Source organism: Nomascus leucogenys, chromosome 4 (assembly GCF_006542625.1).
Source record: "Nomascus leucogenys isolate Asia chromosome 4, Asia_NLE_v1, whole genome shotgun sequence".
Classification (NCBI taxonomy): domain Eukaryota; kingdom Metazoa; phylum Chordata; class Mammalia; order Primates; family Hylobatidae; genus Nomascus; species Nomascus leucogenys.
This window is the reverse complement of record NC_044384.1, coordinates 81982992-82000745: the sequence shown is the minus strand read 5'-3', so window position 1 is coordinate 82000745 and position 17754 is coordinate 81982992. Positions and strand designations below refer to the sequence as shown.

General features: G+C 44.8%; 1 protein-coding gene and 1 pseudogene across 4 annotated transcripts in view; both read right to left on the bottom strand.

The window, feature by feature from the left end:
* ASRGL1 (asparaginase and isoaspartyl peptidase 1) overlaps positions 1-17754 on the bottom strand; it is a 50294-nt gene that overhangs the window by 4525 nt on the left and 28015 nt on the right. The window contains exon 5 of one of the 3 annotated variants that reach the window (XM_030810949.1): positions 15552-16388. The exons of the other annotated variants lie outside the window; for them this stretch is intronic. Within the exon in view, the coding sequence (XP_030666809.1) occupies positions 16070-16388 (319 nt within the window). The 3' untranslated portion in view covers positions 15552-16069. Of the gene's footprint in view, positions 1-15551; positions 16389-17754 lie in introns of those variants that run through there. 3 annotated transcript variants of the gene reach the window in all.
* LOC115834841 lies at positions 13538-16058 on the bottom strand (annotated as a pseudogene). Its single transcript, XR_004029847.1, has 2 exons — positions 16048-16058; positions 13538-15592 (listed from the first exon to the last, which is right to left on the bottom strand). The product of XR_004029847.1 is annotated as a protein RCC2 pseudogene (transcript).

Genomic DNA, 17754 nt, shown 5'->3' with positions numbered 1-17754 from the left:
AACACCACTGTTTTCTAGTTGTGACCCTAAGTTTTATTTTGTGTCTCATTGTCCCCATCATAAAATCGGGATAAAAGTAAGAGTGCTTCTCAAACTTCAGTGTGTATAAGAATCCCTGGGATGCTTGGGCCCACAGAGATTCTGAAGCTGTCACCAAGAGGAGAAAGGAAAGGAAAAAGTGAGTTGGTAGATACAGGGTAGGACCAAAAATCCTGCCTTTTTTTTTTTTTTTTTTTTTGAGATGAAGTCTCACTCTGTCGTCCAGGTTGTAGTGCAGTAGCACAATCTTGGCTCACTGCAACCTCCGCCTCCCGGGTTCAAGTGATTCTCCTGCTTCAGCCTACCGTGTAGCTGGGACTACAGGCAAGCACCACCACACCCAGCTAATTTTTATACTGTTAGTAGGGACGGGGTTTCACCCTGTTGGCCAGGCTGGTCTCGAACCTCTGAGCTCAGGTGATCCGCCTGCCTTGGACTCCCAAAGTGCTGGGATTACAGGCGTGAGCCACTGCACCTGGCCGATCCTGCGTTTCTGACAACCTCCCGGGTGTCCTGATGCTGCCTGCCTATGGACCCTGTGCATGGGGTTGTTGTAAAGATAAAATCCGTTAATGTTCCCCTAACATTTTATTATGAATTCTTGAATACAGTCATGTGCCACCTATGATGTTTTGATCAACAGACTGCATATAGGATGGTGGTCCCATGAGATTATAATACTCTATTTTTACTGTACCTTTTCTATGTTTAGATACACAAGTACTTGCCATTGTGTGACAACTGCCTAGAGTATTCAGGACAGTCACATGCTGCATAGGTTTGTAGCCTAGGAGCAACAGGCCGGACCACATAGCCTAGATGTGTATTAGTCTCTCCTGTCTGGGTTTGTGTGAGTGCACCCCTATGATATTTGCACAGCCATGAAATTGCCCAACTATGCATTTCTCAGGATGCATTTCTTGTCCTGTCATGAGATGCATTACTGTAACAAAGCTGAAGAAATTGTACACGAACTTCCCATACCCACCAGCAAGATTCTATAATGAATTGTATTTGAGGCACTGTTTTAAGTGCTGGGACATAGTGGTAAGCTAAACAAAGTCCCTTCTCCCATGGAGCCTGCATTTGGGGTAGAGGGTGGTAATAAAAGGGCAATAATATGTCAGGTGACAAAAACAAAACAAAAAAACAAAAAACCCAAACAAAAAAAATAAAGAAGCACCAGGGAAGATCGATGGTGGGGAGGTGCTGTTTTATACAGGGTGTCTCTGCAGGACAGAGGGGCAATCATGCCATCCCAGCTGCTGGGGAGGAGTGCTCCTGACGCACAAACATGCCTGCCATGTGCATGGAATTTGAAAGAGGCCAGCGTGGTTGGAGAGAATAAAATGAGGGAGAGCGCAGTAGGAAAATGATCAGAGGGGCAGCCAAGGCCAGATCACAGTATCTCTTGACAAGTGGGGTGACCATACACACTAGTTACCCAGTTACCCAGGCCAGTTCAAATGTATGCCTTCTGTCATGGCTTAATTATTAATAGTACCACTTTTACTCTCAAAATTAAGTTCCAGTTTAAACACCAAGAATATAATCATCCTACCTTTAGGCCACTGCAAAGGCTTTTATTCTGAGTTAAATGGGAGGACACTGGGCAGTTTGAGTTAAGAAGTGACACAATCTGAGTTCAATCTTAAAAATAATCATTCTTGGCCAGGCATGGTGGCTCACACCTGTAATTCCAGCACTTTGGGAGGCCGAGGCAGGCTGATCACCTGAGGTCAGCAGTTTGAGACTAGCCTGGCCAACATGGTGAAACTCTGTCTCTACTAAAAATACAAAAAAAGAATTAGCAAAGAATTAGCTGAGTGTGGTGGCATGTGCCTGTAATCCCAGCTATTTGGGAGGCTGAGGCAGAAGAATCGCCTGAACCCAGGAGGCGGAGGCTGCAGTGAGCTGAGATTGTGCCATTGCACTCCAGCCTGGGTGACAGAGTGAGACTCCATCTCAGAAAAAAAAAAAAAAAATCATTCTTTCCACTCCACCTGCCCTCCAGCAGAATGGCTAAAATGAAGAGGAACATCAAACCCGGCAGGAACTGGAACTCTCATTCAGTACTGCTGTTAGTGTCAATTGTACCAACATCTTTGGAAAAGCATTTCACAGTATCTACTAGAACTGATCATATGCACATTCCATGACTCAGCAATTATACACCTGTGTATCTGTCCATCAGAAATGTGGACAGATGTTCACCAAAAGAGCATACACAAGTGTTCACAGCAGCAGTAGGTGTAATACAGTAGTCCCCCCTTATTTGCAGGGGATACGTTCCAAGACCCTCAGTGGATGCCTGAAACCTCAGCTAGCACTGACTTCTATAAACACTATGTTTTCCCCTATACTGTATGTACATATCTATGATAAAGTTTAGTTGATAAATTAGGCACAGTAAGAGATTAACAATAATAAAATAATACAATTATAACAATATACTGTAGTAAAAGTTATGTGAATGTGGTCTCTTTCTCAAAACATCAGACCGCGGTTGAGTGTGGGTAACTGAAAGCACAGAAAGTGAAACCGCAGATAAGGGGGAGCTACTGTAACCCTAAACTGGTTACAGTCTCAAACTCCTGACCTCAAGTAATCCACCTGCCAGGAAAAAAAATTAAAATCTTTTATCATTTATTTATTTATTTATTTATTTTTGAGATGGAGTCTCACTCTGTTGCATAGGCTGGAGTGCAGTGGCACGATCTCGGCTCACTGCAACCTCTGCCTCCTGGGTTCAAGCTATTCTCCTGCCTCAGCCTCCCGAGTAGCTGGCACTACAGGCGTGTGCCACCATGCCCAGCTAATTTTTGCATTTTTAGTAGAGACGGGCTTTCACCATGTTGGTCAGACTGGTCTCAAACTCCTGGCCTCACGTGATCCACCTGCCTCAGCCTCCCAAGCTGCTGGGATTACAGGCGTGAGGCACCGCACCTGGCCCTAAAATCTTTCATATGGCAAAAATACCATAGCAAAGGCAAAATAAAAACAGCAAATTTGGGATTTTTAAAAAAATTTATTTACAGCAGAACATAACCTTAAGGATGATAAGAGTGAGCCAGGTACAGTGGCTTGTGCCTGTAGTTCCTGCTACTCAAGAGGATGAGGTAGGAGGACCACTTGAGCCCAGGAGCTCAAGGCCAGCCTGAGCGACATAGAGAAATCCCATCTATCTATAAAGAATGTTAAAAAAGTAAAAGAAAAAACAATGAGACTGACAAGAAAGGGAGAAAAGAACTCAAAGGAAAAAATGAGTGTAGGACAAAAATAGGCAAATTCGTGAAAAGGAAAAACCCATAAACAAATGTAAAATGCTCAAACTCATTAATTGTCAGGGAAGAGCAAATTAAAGTAACAGTGTTACCCTTTACCAGTTAGATAAGGAAGGAGGGTTCTCCCAGTCCTGCTGGTGGCAGGCCCACCTCTAACATTTGCAAGGGGCCATGGCAACAATACAAATACAACTGGAGGCTCACGTACCATATATTTAATATTTGGAAGTTATAAATATGTCCTGTCCTCTTTCTGTGGTAAACATATCTTGAAAAATCGGTATTTTTCTTGTACATATGTTCCATTGTATATAAGGTGAAGTTTTGTTTTTTTTTTTGAGACAGTCTTGCTCTGTTGCCCAGGCTGAAATGCAGTGGCACGATCTCAGCTCACAGCAACCTCCGCCTCCAGGGTTTAAGGAATTCTCTGCTTCAGCCTCCTGAATAGCTGAGATTATAGGCGTGTGCCACCACACCCAGCTAATTTTTCTGTATTTTTAGTAGAGATGAAGTTTCACCATCTTGGCCAGGCTGGTCTTGAACTCCTGACCTCATGATCCGCCCGCCTTGGCCTCCCAAAGTGCTGATTACAGGTGTGAGCCATGGCGCCCAGCCTTTTTTTTGTTTTTGAGACGGAGTCTTGCACTGTTGCCCAGGCTGGAGTGCAGGGGTGTGATCTTGGCTCACTGCAAGCTGACAAACTACCAATGATGACTTAACTTAGTTATTATTGTGCATACCAGGGTCATTTGTTAATCGGCTGGTGATGGCAGATGAATGGCAAACACACGCACACACGTGCACACACGCACACACACACAGACACATTTAATAAATTATGTATTTATTCCATTAAAATATTTTTCCTTGGCTTCATTCCAGGGAGTACTGATTTTTTTTTTTTTTTGAGACTGACTCTTGCCCTGTCACCCAGGCTGGAGTGCAGTGGTGCGATTTCGTCTCACTGCAGCTGGGTTCCAGCAATTCTCCTGCCTCAGCCTCCTGAGAAGCTGGGACTACAGGTGCACACCACCACGCCTGGCTAAGTTTTTGTATTTTTTAGTAGAGACGGGGTTTCACCATGTTGCCCAGGCTGGTTGTGAACTCCTGAGCTCAGGCAATCCACCCGCCTCGGCCTCCCGAAGTGTTGGGATTACAGGCGTGAGCCACCAAGCCTGGCCTGATGATGTTCTTATACTTAACGTGAATTCTACTGACAAAATGGCAAAAAAGACAAGCTTTCTTCAGTCAACATAGTTTTTAGCAAGTTTTTAATTTATTTTAATTTGGAGAAGCTTCCTTCTGCTGAAGTAGCAGCAACTGGAATTACCAACAAAATTCTCAAAGCAGTACTTAGATTTAGAAATGAATACTGATTTTTACATTATCACATTCAAATACTGTATGGATTTGTGGGGAAATGAAAGAGAGATCAGGCTGTTACTGTGTCTATGTAGGAAGAAGTAGACATAAGAGACTCCATTTTGTTCTGTATTCAGAAAAATTCTTCTGCCTTGAGATGCTGTTAATCTGTAACCCTAGCCCCAACCCTCTGTCGCAGAGACATGTGCTGTGTTGACTCAAGGTTTAATAGATTTAGGGCTATGCAGGATGTGCTTTGTTAAAAAAGTGCTTGAAGGCAGTATGCTTGTTAAAAGTCATCACCATTCTCTAATCTCAAGTACCCAGGGACACAATACACTGCAGAAGACTCTAGGGAACTCTGCCTAGGAAAGCCAGGTATTGTCCAAGGTTTCTCCCCATGTGATAGCCTGAGATAGGGCCTTGTGGGAAGGGAAAGACGTGACCATCCCCCAGCGTAACACCTGTAAAGGGACTGTGCTGAGGAGGATTAGTGAAAGAGAAAGGCCTCTTTGCAGTTGTGATAAGAGGAAGGCATCTGTCTCCTGCTCGTCCCTGGGCAATGGAATGTCTTGGTGTAATACCTGATTGTATGTTCTATTTACTGAGATAGGAGAAAACCGCCTTAGGGCTGGAGGTGAGATGTGCTAGCGGCAATACTGCTGAGAGATGGAGAGATGTTTGTATACGTGCACATCAAGGCACAGCACCTTTCCTTAAACTTAATTTATGACACAGAGACCTTTGTTCACATGTTTTCCTGCTGACCCTCTCCCAACTATTACCCTATTGTCCTGCCACATCCCCCTTTCCAGATGGTAGAGATAATGATCAATAAATACTGAGGGAACTCAGAGACTGGTGCTGGTGCAGGTGCAGGTCCTCTGTATGCTGAGCACTGGTCCCCTGGGCCCACTTTTCTTTCTCTATACTTTGTCTCTTTCTCTCCTGCCTCAGCTTTCTGAGTAGCTGAGACTACAGGCACCTGTCACCGGGCCCGGCTAAATTTTTGTATTTTTAGTAGAGACGGGGTTTCACCGTGTTAGCCAGGATGGTCTCGATCTCCTGACCTTGTGATCCGCCCGCCTTGGCCTCCCAAAGTGTGGGGATTACAGGCGTGACCCACAGTGCCCGGCCTCTTATTTCTTTTCTCAGTCTCTCATCCCACCTGATGCGAAACACCCACAGGTGTAGAGGGGCTGGCCACCCCTTCATCTGGTGCCCAATGTGGGTGCTTTTCTCTAGGGTGAAGGTATGCTAGAGCGTGGTCATTGAGGACAAGTTGACGAGAGATTCCCGAGTACGTCTACAGTCAGCCTTGCGGTAAGCTTGTGCCCTCAGAAGAACCTAGGGTAACAATAGGGCAAACTGAAAGTAAATATGCCTCTTATCTCAGCTTTATTAAAATTCTTTTAAAAAGAGGGGGAGTTAGAGTCTACAAAAAATCTAATCACGCTATTTCAAACAATAGAACAATTCTGCCCATGGTTTCTAGAACAGGGAACTTTAGATCTAAAAGACTGGGAAAAAATTGGCAAAGAATTAAAACAAGCAAGTAGGGAGGGTAAAATCATCCCACTTACAGTATGGAATGATTGGGCCATTATTAAAGCAGCTTTAGAACTGTTTCAAACAGGAGAAGATAGCGTTTCAGTTTCTGATGCCCCTGAAAGCTGTGTAATAGATTGTGAAGAACAGGCAGGGATAGAATCCCGGAAAGGAACGGAAAGTTCAAAAGTTCACATTGTAAATATGTAGCAGAGTCTGTAATGGCTCGGTCAATGCAAAATGTTGACTACAATCAATTACAGGAGGTGATATATCCTGAAACATTAGAATTAGAAGAAAAAGGTCCAGAATTAGCGGGGCCATCAGAGTCTAAACCACGATGGTCAACTCCTCTTCTAGTGGTTCAGATGCCTGTAACATTGCAACTTCAAATGCAGGTTAGACAAGTACAAACCCCAAGAGAATATCAAATAGAGAAAGATAGAGTCTCTGTCACGGCAATGCCAATCCAAATACAGTATCCACAATATCAGCCGGTAGAAAATAAGACCCAACTGCCAGTAGCGTATCAATACTGGCAGCCAGCCGAACTTCAGTATCGGACGCCCCCAGAAAATCGGTATCGACAGCCAGGAATGCTTCCAGCACCACAGGGCAGGGCGTTGGAGCCTCAGCCGCCCACTGTGACTTAATCCTACAGCACCACCTAGTGGACAAAGTAGTGCATTACATAAAATTATTGATAAGGCAAGAAAACAAGACGACATTGAGGCGTGGCAATTCCCAGTAATATTGGAACTGATGCCACCTGGAGACGGGGCCCAAGAAGGAGCGCGTCCCCTAGCTGGGGCCAGATATGAGTCCTTTTCTATAAAAATGTTAAAAGATATGAAAGAGGGAGTAAAACAGTATGGACCCAACTCCCCTTATATGAGAACATTATTAGATTCCACTGCTCATGGACATAGACTCATTCCTTATGATTGGGAGATTTTGGCCAAATCATCACTCTCACCCTCTCAATTTTTACAATTTAAGACTTGGTGGATTGATGGGGCACAAGAACAGGTCTGAAGAAATAGGGTTGCCAATCCTCCAGTTAACATAGATGCAGATCAACTATTAGGAACAGGTCAAAATTGGAGCACTACTAATCAACAAGCAATAATGCAAAACGAGGCTATTGAGCAAGTTAGAGCTATCAGTCTTAGGGCCTGGGAAAAAATCCAAGACCCAGGAACCACCTGCCCCTCATTCAATACAATAAGACAAGGCTCTAAAAAGCCCTACCCTGATTTTGTGGCAAGGCTCCAAGATGCTGCTCGAAAGTCAATTACCGATGCCCGTAAGGTCATAGTGGAGTGATGGCATACCAAAACGCCAATCCTGAGTGTCAATCAGCCATTAAGCCATTAAAAGGGAAGGTTCCCGCAGGACCAGATGTAATCTCAGGGTACCAGATGTAATCTCAGAGTACGTAAAAGTCTCTAATGGAATTGGAGGAGCTATGCATAAAGCTATGCTTATGGCTCAAGCAATAACAGGAGTTGCTTTAGGAGGACAAGTTAGAACATTTGGGGGAAAATGTTATAATTGTGGTCAAATTGGTCATCCAAAAAAGAATTGCCCAGCCTCAAATAAACAAAATATAACTATTCGAGCTACTACAACAACAGATAAAGAGCCACCTGACTTATGTCCAAGATGTAAAAAAGGAAAACATTGGGCTAATCAGTGTCGTTCTAAATTTGATAAAAATGGGCAACCATTGTCGGGAAACGGGAAACGAGAAGAGGGGCCAGCCTCAGGCCCTGCAACAAACTGGGGCATTCCCAGTTCAGCCCTTTGTTCCTCAGGGTTTTCAGGGACAACAACCCCCACTGTCACAAGTGCCTCAGGGAATGAGCCAGTTACCACAATGCAACAATTGTCCCCTGCCACAAGCGGCAGTGTAGCAGTAGATTTATGTACTATACAAGCAGTCTCTCTGCTTCCAGGGGAGCCCCCACAAAAAATCCCCACAGGGGTATATGGCCCACTGCCTGAGGGGACTGTAGGACTAATCTTAGGAAGATCAAGTCTAAATCTAAAGGGAGTTCATATTCATACTGGTGTGGTTGATTCAGACTATAAAGGTGAAATTCAATTGGTTATTAGCTCCTCAATTCCTTGCAGTGCCAGTCCAGGAGACAGGATTGCTCAATTATTACTCCTGCCTTATATTAAGGTTGGAAACGTGAGATAAAAAGAACAGGAGGGTTTGGAAGCATTGATCCGGCAGGAAAGGCTGCATATTGGGCAAGTCAGGTCTCAGAGAGCAGACCTGTGTGTAAGGCCATTATTCAAGGAAAACAGTTTGAAGGGTTAGTAGACACTGGAGCAGATGTCTCTATCATTGCTTTAAATCAGTGGCCAAAAAATTGGCCTAAACAAAAGGCTGTTACAGGACTTGTCGGCATAGGCACTGCCTCAGAAGTGTATCAAAGCACTATGATTTTACATTGTTTAGGGCCAGATAATCAAGAAAGTACTGTTCAACCAATGATTACTTCAATTCCTGTTCATCTGTGGGGTCGAGATTTATTATAACAACGGGGTGTGGAAATCACTATGCCTGCTCCATTATACAGCCCCACGAGTCAAAAAGTCATGACTAACTTGGGATATATACTAGGAAAGGGACTAGGAAAAAATGAAAATGGCATTAAAGTCCCACTTGAGACTGAGAGAAATCAAGAAAGAAAAGGAATAGGGTATCCTTTTTAGGGGCGGCCACTGTAGAGCCTCCTAAACCCATTCCATTAACTTGGAAAACAGAAAAACCGGTACAGGTAAATCAGTGGCCGCTACCAAAACAAACACTGGAGGCTTTACATTTATTAGCAAAGGAACAATTAGAAAAGGGACATATTGAGCCTTCATTCCCGCCTTGGAATTCTCCTGTGTTTGTAATTCAAAAACAATCCAGCAGATGGCATATGTTAACTGACTTAAGAGCCGTAAATGCCGTAATTCAACCCATGGGGCCTCTCCAACCTGGGTTGCCCTCTCCGGCCATGATCCCAAAAGTCTGGCCTTTAATTATAATTGATCTGAAGGATTGCTTTTTTACCATTCCTGGAGCAGGATTGTGAAAAATTTGCCTTTCCTATACCAGCCATAGATAATAAAGAACGAGCCACCGGATTTCAGTGGAAAGTGTTACCTCAGGGAATGCTTAATAGTCCAACTATTTGTCAGACTTTCGTAGGTCAAGCTCTTCAACCACTTAGAGACAAATTTTCAGAGTGTTATATCATTCATTATGTTGATGATATTTTATGTGCTGCAGAGACAAATTAATTGACTGTTACACATTTCTGCAAGCAGAGGTTGCCAACTCAGGACTGGCAGTAGCATCTGATAAGATTCAAACCTCTACTTTTCATTATTTAAGGATGCAGATAGAAAACAGAAAAATTAAGCCACAAAAAATAGAAATAAGAAAAGACACATTAAAAACATTAAATGACTTTCAAAAATTGCTAGGAGATATTAATTGGATTTGGCCAACTCTAGGCATTCCTACTTATGCATGTCAAATTTGTTCTCTATCTTAAGAGGAGACCCAGATTTAAATAGTAAAAGAATATTCACTCCAGAAGAAACAAAAAAATTTAAATTAGTGGAAGAAAAAATTTAATCAGCACAAATAAATAGAATAGATCCCTCGGCCCCACTCCAACTTTCGATTTTTGCTGCTGCACATTCTCCAACAGGCATCACTGTTCAAAATACTGATCTTGTGGAGTGGCCATTCCTTCCTCACGGTACAATTAAGACTTCTACTTGTACTTGGATCAAATACCTACATTAATTGGTCAGGCAAAATTACGAATAATAAAATTGTGTGGAAATGACCCAGACAAAATAGTTGTTCTTTTAAACAAGGAACAAGTTAGACAAGTGTTTATCAATTCTGGTGCATGGCAGATTGGTCTTACTGATTTTGTGGGAATTATTGATAATCATTACCCCAAAACAAAAACCTTCCATTTTTAAAATTGACTACTTGGATTTTACCTAAAATTATCAGACATGAACCTTTAGAAAATGCTCTGACTGTGTTTACTGATGGTTCCAGCAGTGGAAAGGCAGCTTACACAGGGCCAAAAGAGCAAGTAATCAAAACTCATTAGCAATTGGCTCAAAGAGCAGAGTTGGTTGCAGTCATTACAGTGTTACAAGATTTTAATCAACCTATTAATATTGTATCAGATTGTGCATATGTAGTACAGGCTACAAGGGATGTTGAGAGAGCTCTAATTAAATATAGCATGGATGATCAGTTAAACCAGCTGTTCAATTTATTACAACAAACTGTAAGAAAAAGAAATTTCCCATTTTATATTACTCATATTCGGGCACACACTAATTTACCAGGGCCTTTAACTAAAGCAAATGAACAAGCTGACTTACTGGTATCAACTGCATTCACAAAAGCACAAGAACTTCATGCTTTGACTCATATAAATGCGGCAGGATTGAAAAACAAATTTGATGTCACATGGAAACAGGCAAAAAATATTGTACAACATTGCACCCAGTGTCAAGTCCTACACCTGCCCACTCAAGAAGCAGGAGTTAATCCCAGAGGTCTATGTCCTAATGTGTTATGGCAAATGGAGTCACGCATGTACCTTCATTTGGAGGATTATCATATGTTCATGTAACAGTTGATACTTATTCACATTTCATATGGGCAACCTGCCAGACAGGAGAAAGTACTTCCCATGTTAAAAAACATTTATTATCGTTTTGCTGTAATGGGAGTTCCAGAAAATATTAAAACTGACAATGGACCAGGATACTGTAGTAAAGCTTTCCAAAAATTCTTACATCAGTGGAAAATTACACATACAACAGGAATTCCCTATAATTCCCAAGGACAGGCCATAGTCCTTGAACTAATAGAACACTCAAAACTCAATTAGTTAAACAAAAAGAAGGGGAAGACAGTAAGGAGTGCACCACTCCTCAGACGCAACTTAATCTAGCACTCTATACTTTAAATTTTTTAAACATTTATAGAAATCAGACTACTACTTCTGGAGAACATCTTACTGGTAAAAAGAACAGCCCACATGAAGGAAAACTCATTTGGTAGAAAGACAACAAAAATAAGGCATGGGAACTAGGGAAGGTAGTAATGTGGAGGAGAGGTTTTGCTTGTGTTTCACCAGGAGAAAATCAGCTTCCTGTGTGGATACCCACTAGACATTTGAAGTTCTACAATGAACCCATCGGAGATGCAAAGAAAAGCACCTCCACGGAGACGGAGACACCGCAATCGAGCACCATCGACTCGCAAGATGAACAGAATGGTGATGTCAGAAGAACGGATGAAGTTGCCATCCACCAACAAAGCAGAGCCACCGACTTGGGCACAATTAAAGAAGCTGACACAGTTAGCTAAAAAAAAAAAGCCTTGAGAACACAAAGGTGACACAAACTCCAGAGAGTATGCTGCTTGCAGCTTTGATGATTGTATCAATGGTGGTAAGTCTCCCCATGCCTGCAGGAGCAGCTGCAGCTAATTATACCTACTGGGCCTATGTGCCTTTCCCGCCCTTAATTCGGGCAGTCACATGGATGGATAATCCTATTGAAATATATGTTAATAATAGTGTATGGGTACCTGGCCCCACAGATGACCGTTGCCCTGCCAAACCTGAGGAAGAAGGAATGATGATAAATATTTCCACTGGGTATCGTTATCCTCCTATTTGCCTGTGGAGAGCACTAGGATGTTTATTCTTTATATTTTTCTTTCTTTTTCAGTAGACAATGATGTCGTTTATTTAAAATGTTTACTCCAAGAAATATATATATATATATATATATATATATAGACAATTACAGCACTAAACCAGGCACCTTCGACCAAATCACAACCTCCTCTTTGATTCCCCTTCATGCTAAGCCTCTTCCAAATTCTTTTTCCTGAGCTGGAAGACCAGTCATATGCCTGCAGGGTCGCGCCAAGCACGTTCCCAGCCGGGCAACTTTGTACCTTTCTCTAGGAGTGCACAACACCCTTCACCCACAACTCCTTGTTTTAAAGGATTTAACCCATTAGGAAGCCCATTTTTCAATCTAAGCTAGAAGGAGGTGCGGGACAAGGCAGTCTTCACTTTGAAGGTCCCTTTCCTGCTCCAGTCCCTGGGCTAGGGTTCTAGAAGAGGCTGGCTGCCAGGTTTACATGAGGCCACCGAAGATCTAAGTCCAGCTCCACCCAGGGCGGCTCCTGCAAAGGCTGGGACCTCGGGTGCTGCGTCCACAACCCTCTCGGTGACCACGACTCAAAGGAGAGACGTCAAGGGTGCCAGGAGCACAGGTGCCTGGGCTGCGTTCCAGGAAAGAGACCTGTCCAGGGAAACGGATCAGGCTGTCGCATGGAAGCTTGAGTCAGAGATGGTGGTTTTGGGGTGATTTGGACAAATTAGGTTAGTTTAGCAAAGCTCTGAAGTGGCAGAAGCTTCTCCCCTGGACTACTGACTGAACACAGATCAAGAGATGCGTGTGGCATCAGACTAAGTCTTAGAGAGATGCAGGCCAGTCTCCTCCCACAGGGCCTTGGGACTGGCAGGACAGACACTGCTCCATGCCCTCCAAGGGCAGGAGTCACGGTAAGAAGCAACTGGGATGGAAAATAGGGAAAAAAGCAACACCAACTGGATCATTTTTGGCATTTTAACATGGAGACAGTGACAAGTGGTAACAATAGCTAAAGAAAAAAAAAAAAAACTTGGAGACCAATATTTAACTTTCCCATCCACCCAAATCTCACACTTAAGTTCTAGTCCCATCTCCCCCATAAGCACCACTGAACTAAATATCTATTTTAAAGCACCCAAACCAGTCCAGACCCTCTGGAAACCAAGAGCCCCAGCCCCAGCTGTTGCCTCTCTTGTGTCCAGGCGAGAGGAGGGTTCCGGGAAAGGCACCTCATAACTCACTCAGTGCAGCACACACGGCGGCGAGCTCGGGCATGGGCACTTGACGGGGACGTGGGTGGCAGTCACAGCATCTGTGCTGACACGCGAGGAAGGGGACTTCGGTAATGCCAACTATTTGGTACCAGAGCCAAGCAAACGTGACTAAAGGGAGCTGGGTCAGCAGAACGGTACCCCGAGTCTCAGCAACAGGATGTCCCGTACGAGGCAGTATCCAGGCAGGGGAGAAAAGGAGACCAAAGCACAAGGCGATCAAGGCTGCTACAGAAAGGGCTGATCCTTCTTGCAAGGACTGGAGAATGCATTTGACTGCTGGCTGATCAATCTCTAATTGGCGAGTGCGCGTGACAAGACTCAGCCCTGGCTCCACAGGGAGCCACGAAGCTGACTCAACTGATAGAAATGTTCCCACCTCTGCCCCACCCCCAAGTCCCCATGGTTCCACAGTCACCTGATTTTCATTTGGACTTAACAGCTGAAGTAGTTACAAATGGCTAAACACAGATCCCCAATCCCCCACCAGGGGGAACACGGCTGATTCTATAATGTCACAGCCAGAAGGCTGTGGGCATACAGGCAGCCAAGAGGAGAAACAGAACTGACACCGGCCTAGGCCGATCTGCAAGAAAAAGTGGGAAAGGAGTGACCTGGATGCTTCTGAAGCATGCGAGCATGATTTTGGATGGAGGTGGGCCGGCGACTTTGCCTAGCTGCTGCCGGTTCCTGTAAGGGACGTTTTTTCTGAGTAAATGGCAATTCCTCTTCCATGTAGCATCCGCTTAGATCACGATGCTAATTATAACTCGAAAGGAGTGTTTTGGGGAGTGTATTCAGGAGAGGAAGAAAGAAACAAAAAAAACCTAGATTGCTCAAAGTTTCTGCCTCTTTTGTAGGAATGGTAAGTCAACTATGAGCAAGTATTTTAATTTGACATTAAGGGAAAAAAAGGGACTTTGGAAAGCATACAGAAAAAAAGGTAGTTAACGCTGGATCATTTGTAAAACGGAACCTCAGGGAGTCTAAACAAAAATACACCTTCGGTCAACTTTTGTTTTTTTAAATTCCTCGTTTGACTTCCCGTCCCAGTGCACATGGAAATGACAGATGCCGTGAGAGGTGTGGAGTCGGAGGAGTCTCCGGGAGCATCAGAGGGTTCGGGGGCTGTATTATGGCAGTTTCTTGATCTTTTCTTTCTCAGTCTCATTTTCATCTCTTGCTATCACCAAGGAGTGTGAGTAGCCCATGGCGACCTGCTCTGAGAAAATGCCATGCACAGTCTTCACCTCCTCGGCTGTAGTGGAAGACTTGGGCTTGTGGTCCCTGTAGCCCAGTTCCCCAAAGGTCGGTGATGGGTCCCAGCTGATGGTGCTCTCGTCAGCGGCCACAATGCTGCTGCTCTTCCCACAAGCCAGGCTCTGGATTCTCCAGCCGCAGAAGTCCTGCACTGCTTTTGGGTACATGGTAGATTCACGGGAGGTGTTGGTGGCCCCCCAGAAAAACAGACCACCCACTTCACTGACGGCAAAGAAACAGGTGTAACCAGCATAGATCTGGGAAGCCCCATGCCCAGGGAAGTCAAACAGCTTCACCAGGCAGGGGACCATCTCATCCTTCTGCTCTGCGTGGCCCAGCCAGCCATAGCCACCGAAGCCCCAGGAGAAGACTCACTTCTGGGAGTCCAGGACCAGCGTGTGGTTAGCGCCACAGGCCACGCCTCGCATAACCAAGTTTGGTACAGGAAGAATCTGTCCATCTTTTGTCTTCTCAATGAAGATGGCCACTAGCGGGAGAACTAGTTCGCAGTCATACTCTATCCGCTATGCCGGGACAATGAACTTCCCATCTGAGTTGTGTCCCAGCTGACCATATTCAGGGCACCCAAAGGAACAGATAAAAAAGGTTTCCTTTGCAGTCCATTATCATACTGAATTCAGCCCCACAGGCCATTTTGGTAATTGGCTGGCCGTTGTACATTATCTGCGCAGGGCTGGGGACAGCACCTGTCTGGTTGCTAAGGCCCCACTGCCCCATCTTGTTTTCCCCAAAGGCAAACACGGAGCCTGTTTCCATCAAGGCCAAGGTGTGGTTCCGCGCACATGCTGCAGACACAATCACTTCGTGGCTGAGACCCTAGATGAGTCTGGGGGCTTCTACTCTCTTGATGTCACCATGTCCCAGCTGCCCCTTCTCATTTGGACCCCAGCTCCACAGCTTCCCTTCGGTGGTAATGAGGAGGCTGTGTGCAGCACAGGAGCCCGAGACCACTGTCTGCACCCGGACCCCCGCCAGGCACCCATACCGATGGGCCCCCACAAATTCTGACTGATATTGCGGTAAGCAGCTTCCTGTTTGGGTCCTTTTTTTTTTTTTTGAGATGGAGTCTCTCTCTGTCGCCCAGGCTGGAGTGCAATGGCATGATCTCAGCTCACTGCAAGCTCCGCCTCCCGGGTTCATGCCATTCTCCTGCCTCAGCCTCCCGATTAGCTGGGACTACAGGCGCCCGCCACCACGCCTGGCTAATTTTTTTTGTATTTTTAGTAGAGACGGGGTTTCACCATATTAGCCAGGATGGTCTCCATCTCCTGACCTTGTGATCCGCCCGCCTCAGCTTCCCAAAGTGCTGGGATTACAGGCATGAGCCACCACGCCTGGCCTTGTTTAGGCACTTATTTTCGACCAGTCAAGTCCCAGTTGGTTGCCCCCAAAATCAAAAGCTGCCTTTTGCACTTTGTGCGGAAGTCCCTGTGGCCTTCTGCAGTGTATTGTGTCCCTAGGTACTTGAGATTAGAGAATGGTGATGACTTTTAACAAGCATACTGCCTACAAGCACTTTTTTAACAAAGCACAGCCTGCATAGCCCTAAATCCATTAAACCTTGAGTTAACACAGCACATGTCTCAAGTTTGACGTGCTCCTTGGTGTGCTCCGGTTCGGTGATGACCAGGCCGCGCCGCCCGCCTTGCCTGCCGCCACAAGCCGCGCCGTGCGCTTGCCCCCACTGGGGGCCCAGTTGAGCTCCAGGCCGTCCTCGTCGCTGCTGCTGCTGCTGCCGCCACTGCTGCTACTGCAGCGCTCCAGCCACTCGCGCTTCCTGCCCGCCGGGCCGCTGCCTTTCCTGGGCCCGGCGCCGGCAGTGCCTTGCCTGAGCTCGGCTCCTCCCAGGCCGCCACTGCCGCCTTCTTCCTGGGCATGGTTGCGGCTGGTTGGAGGGATGAGAAACAGGAGAGAAAAAGGAAGAGAAGCAACTAACAGACGGATCGGAGGCTTTTTTTTTTTTCTGGCTCAGACGAGGGCTCCAGCCCACTCACCAGACACACTTAAAAATGCACCAGGATGTTGAATGCCGCAATCCAAAATTGGTTGGTAGAAGTACCTACTGTCGGTACCACCAGTAGACTTACTTATCACATGGTAAGTGGAATGTCACTCAGGCCACAGGTAAATTATTTACAGGACTTTTCTTATCAAAGATCATTAAAATTTAGGCCTAAAGGAAAACCTTGCCCCAAGGAAATTCCCAAAGGATCAAAAGACACAGAAGTTTTAGTTTGGGAAGAATGTGTGGCCAATAGTGCAGTGATATTACAAAACGATGAATTCAGAACTATTATAGATTGGGTACCTTGAGGTCATTGCTACCACAATTGCACAGGACAAACTCAACTGTGTCCCAGTGCACAAGTGAGTCCAGCTGTTGATAGTGACTTAACAGAAAGTTTAGACAAACAGAAGCACAAAAAATTAGTCTTTCTACCTTTGGGAATGGGGAGAAAAAGGAATCTCTGCTCCAAGACCAGAAATATTAAGTCCTGTTTCTGGTCCTGAACATCCAGAATTATGGAGACTTACTGTGGCCTCATACTGCATTAGAATTTGGCCTGGAAATCAAACTATAGAAACAAGAGATCGTAAGCCATTTTATACTATCGACCTAAATTCCAGTCTAACAGTTCCTTTGCAAAGTTGTGTAAAGCCCTCTTATATGCTAGTTGTGATAGTTATTAAACCAGACTCTCAAACTATAACCTGTGAAAATTGCAGATTGTTTACTTGCATTGATTCGACTTTTAATTGGCAGCACCATATTCTGCTAGTGAGAGCAAGAGAAGGCGTGTGGATCCCTGTGTCCATGGACCGCCTGTGGGGGGCCTCGCCATCCATCCATATTTTGACTGAAGTACTAAAAGGCATTTTAAATAGATCCAAAAGATTCAATTTTACTTTAATTGCAGTGATTATGGGATTAATTGCAGTCACAGCTAACAGCCACTGTGGCAGGAGTTGCATTGCACTCTTCTGTTCAGACAGTAAACTTTGTTAACGATTGGCAAAAGAATTCTACAAGATTGTGGAATTCACAATCTGGTATTGATAAAAAAATTGGCAAATCAAATTAATGATCTTAGACAAACTGTCATTTGGATGGGAGATAGGCTCATGAGCTTAGAACATCGTTTCCAGTTACAGTGTGACTGGAATGTCAGATTTTTGTATTACACCCCGAGTTTATAATGAGTCTGAGCATCACTGGGACATGGTTAGATGCCATCTACAGGGAAGAGAAG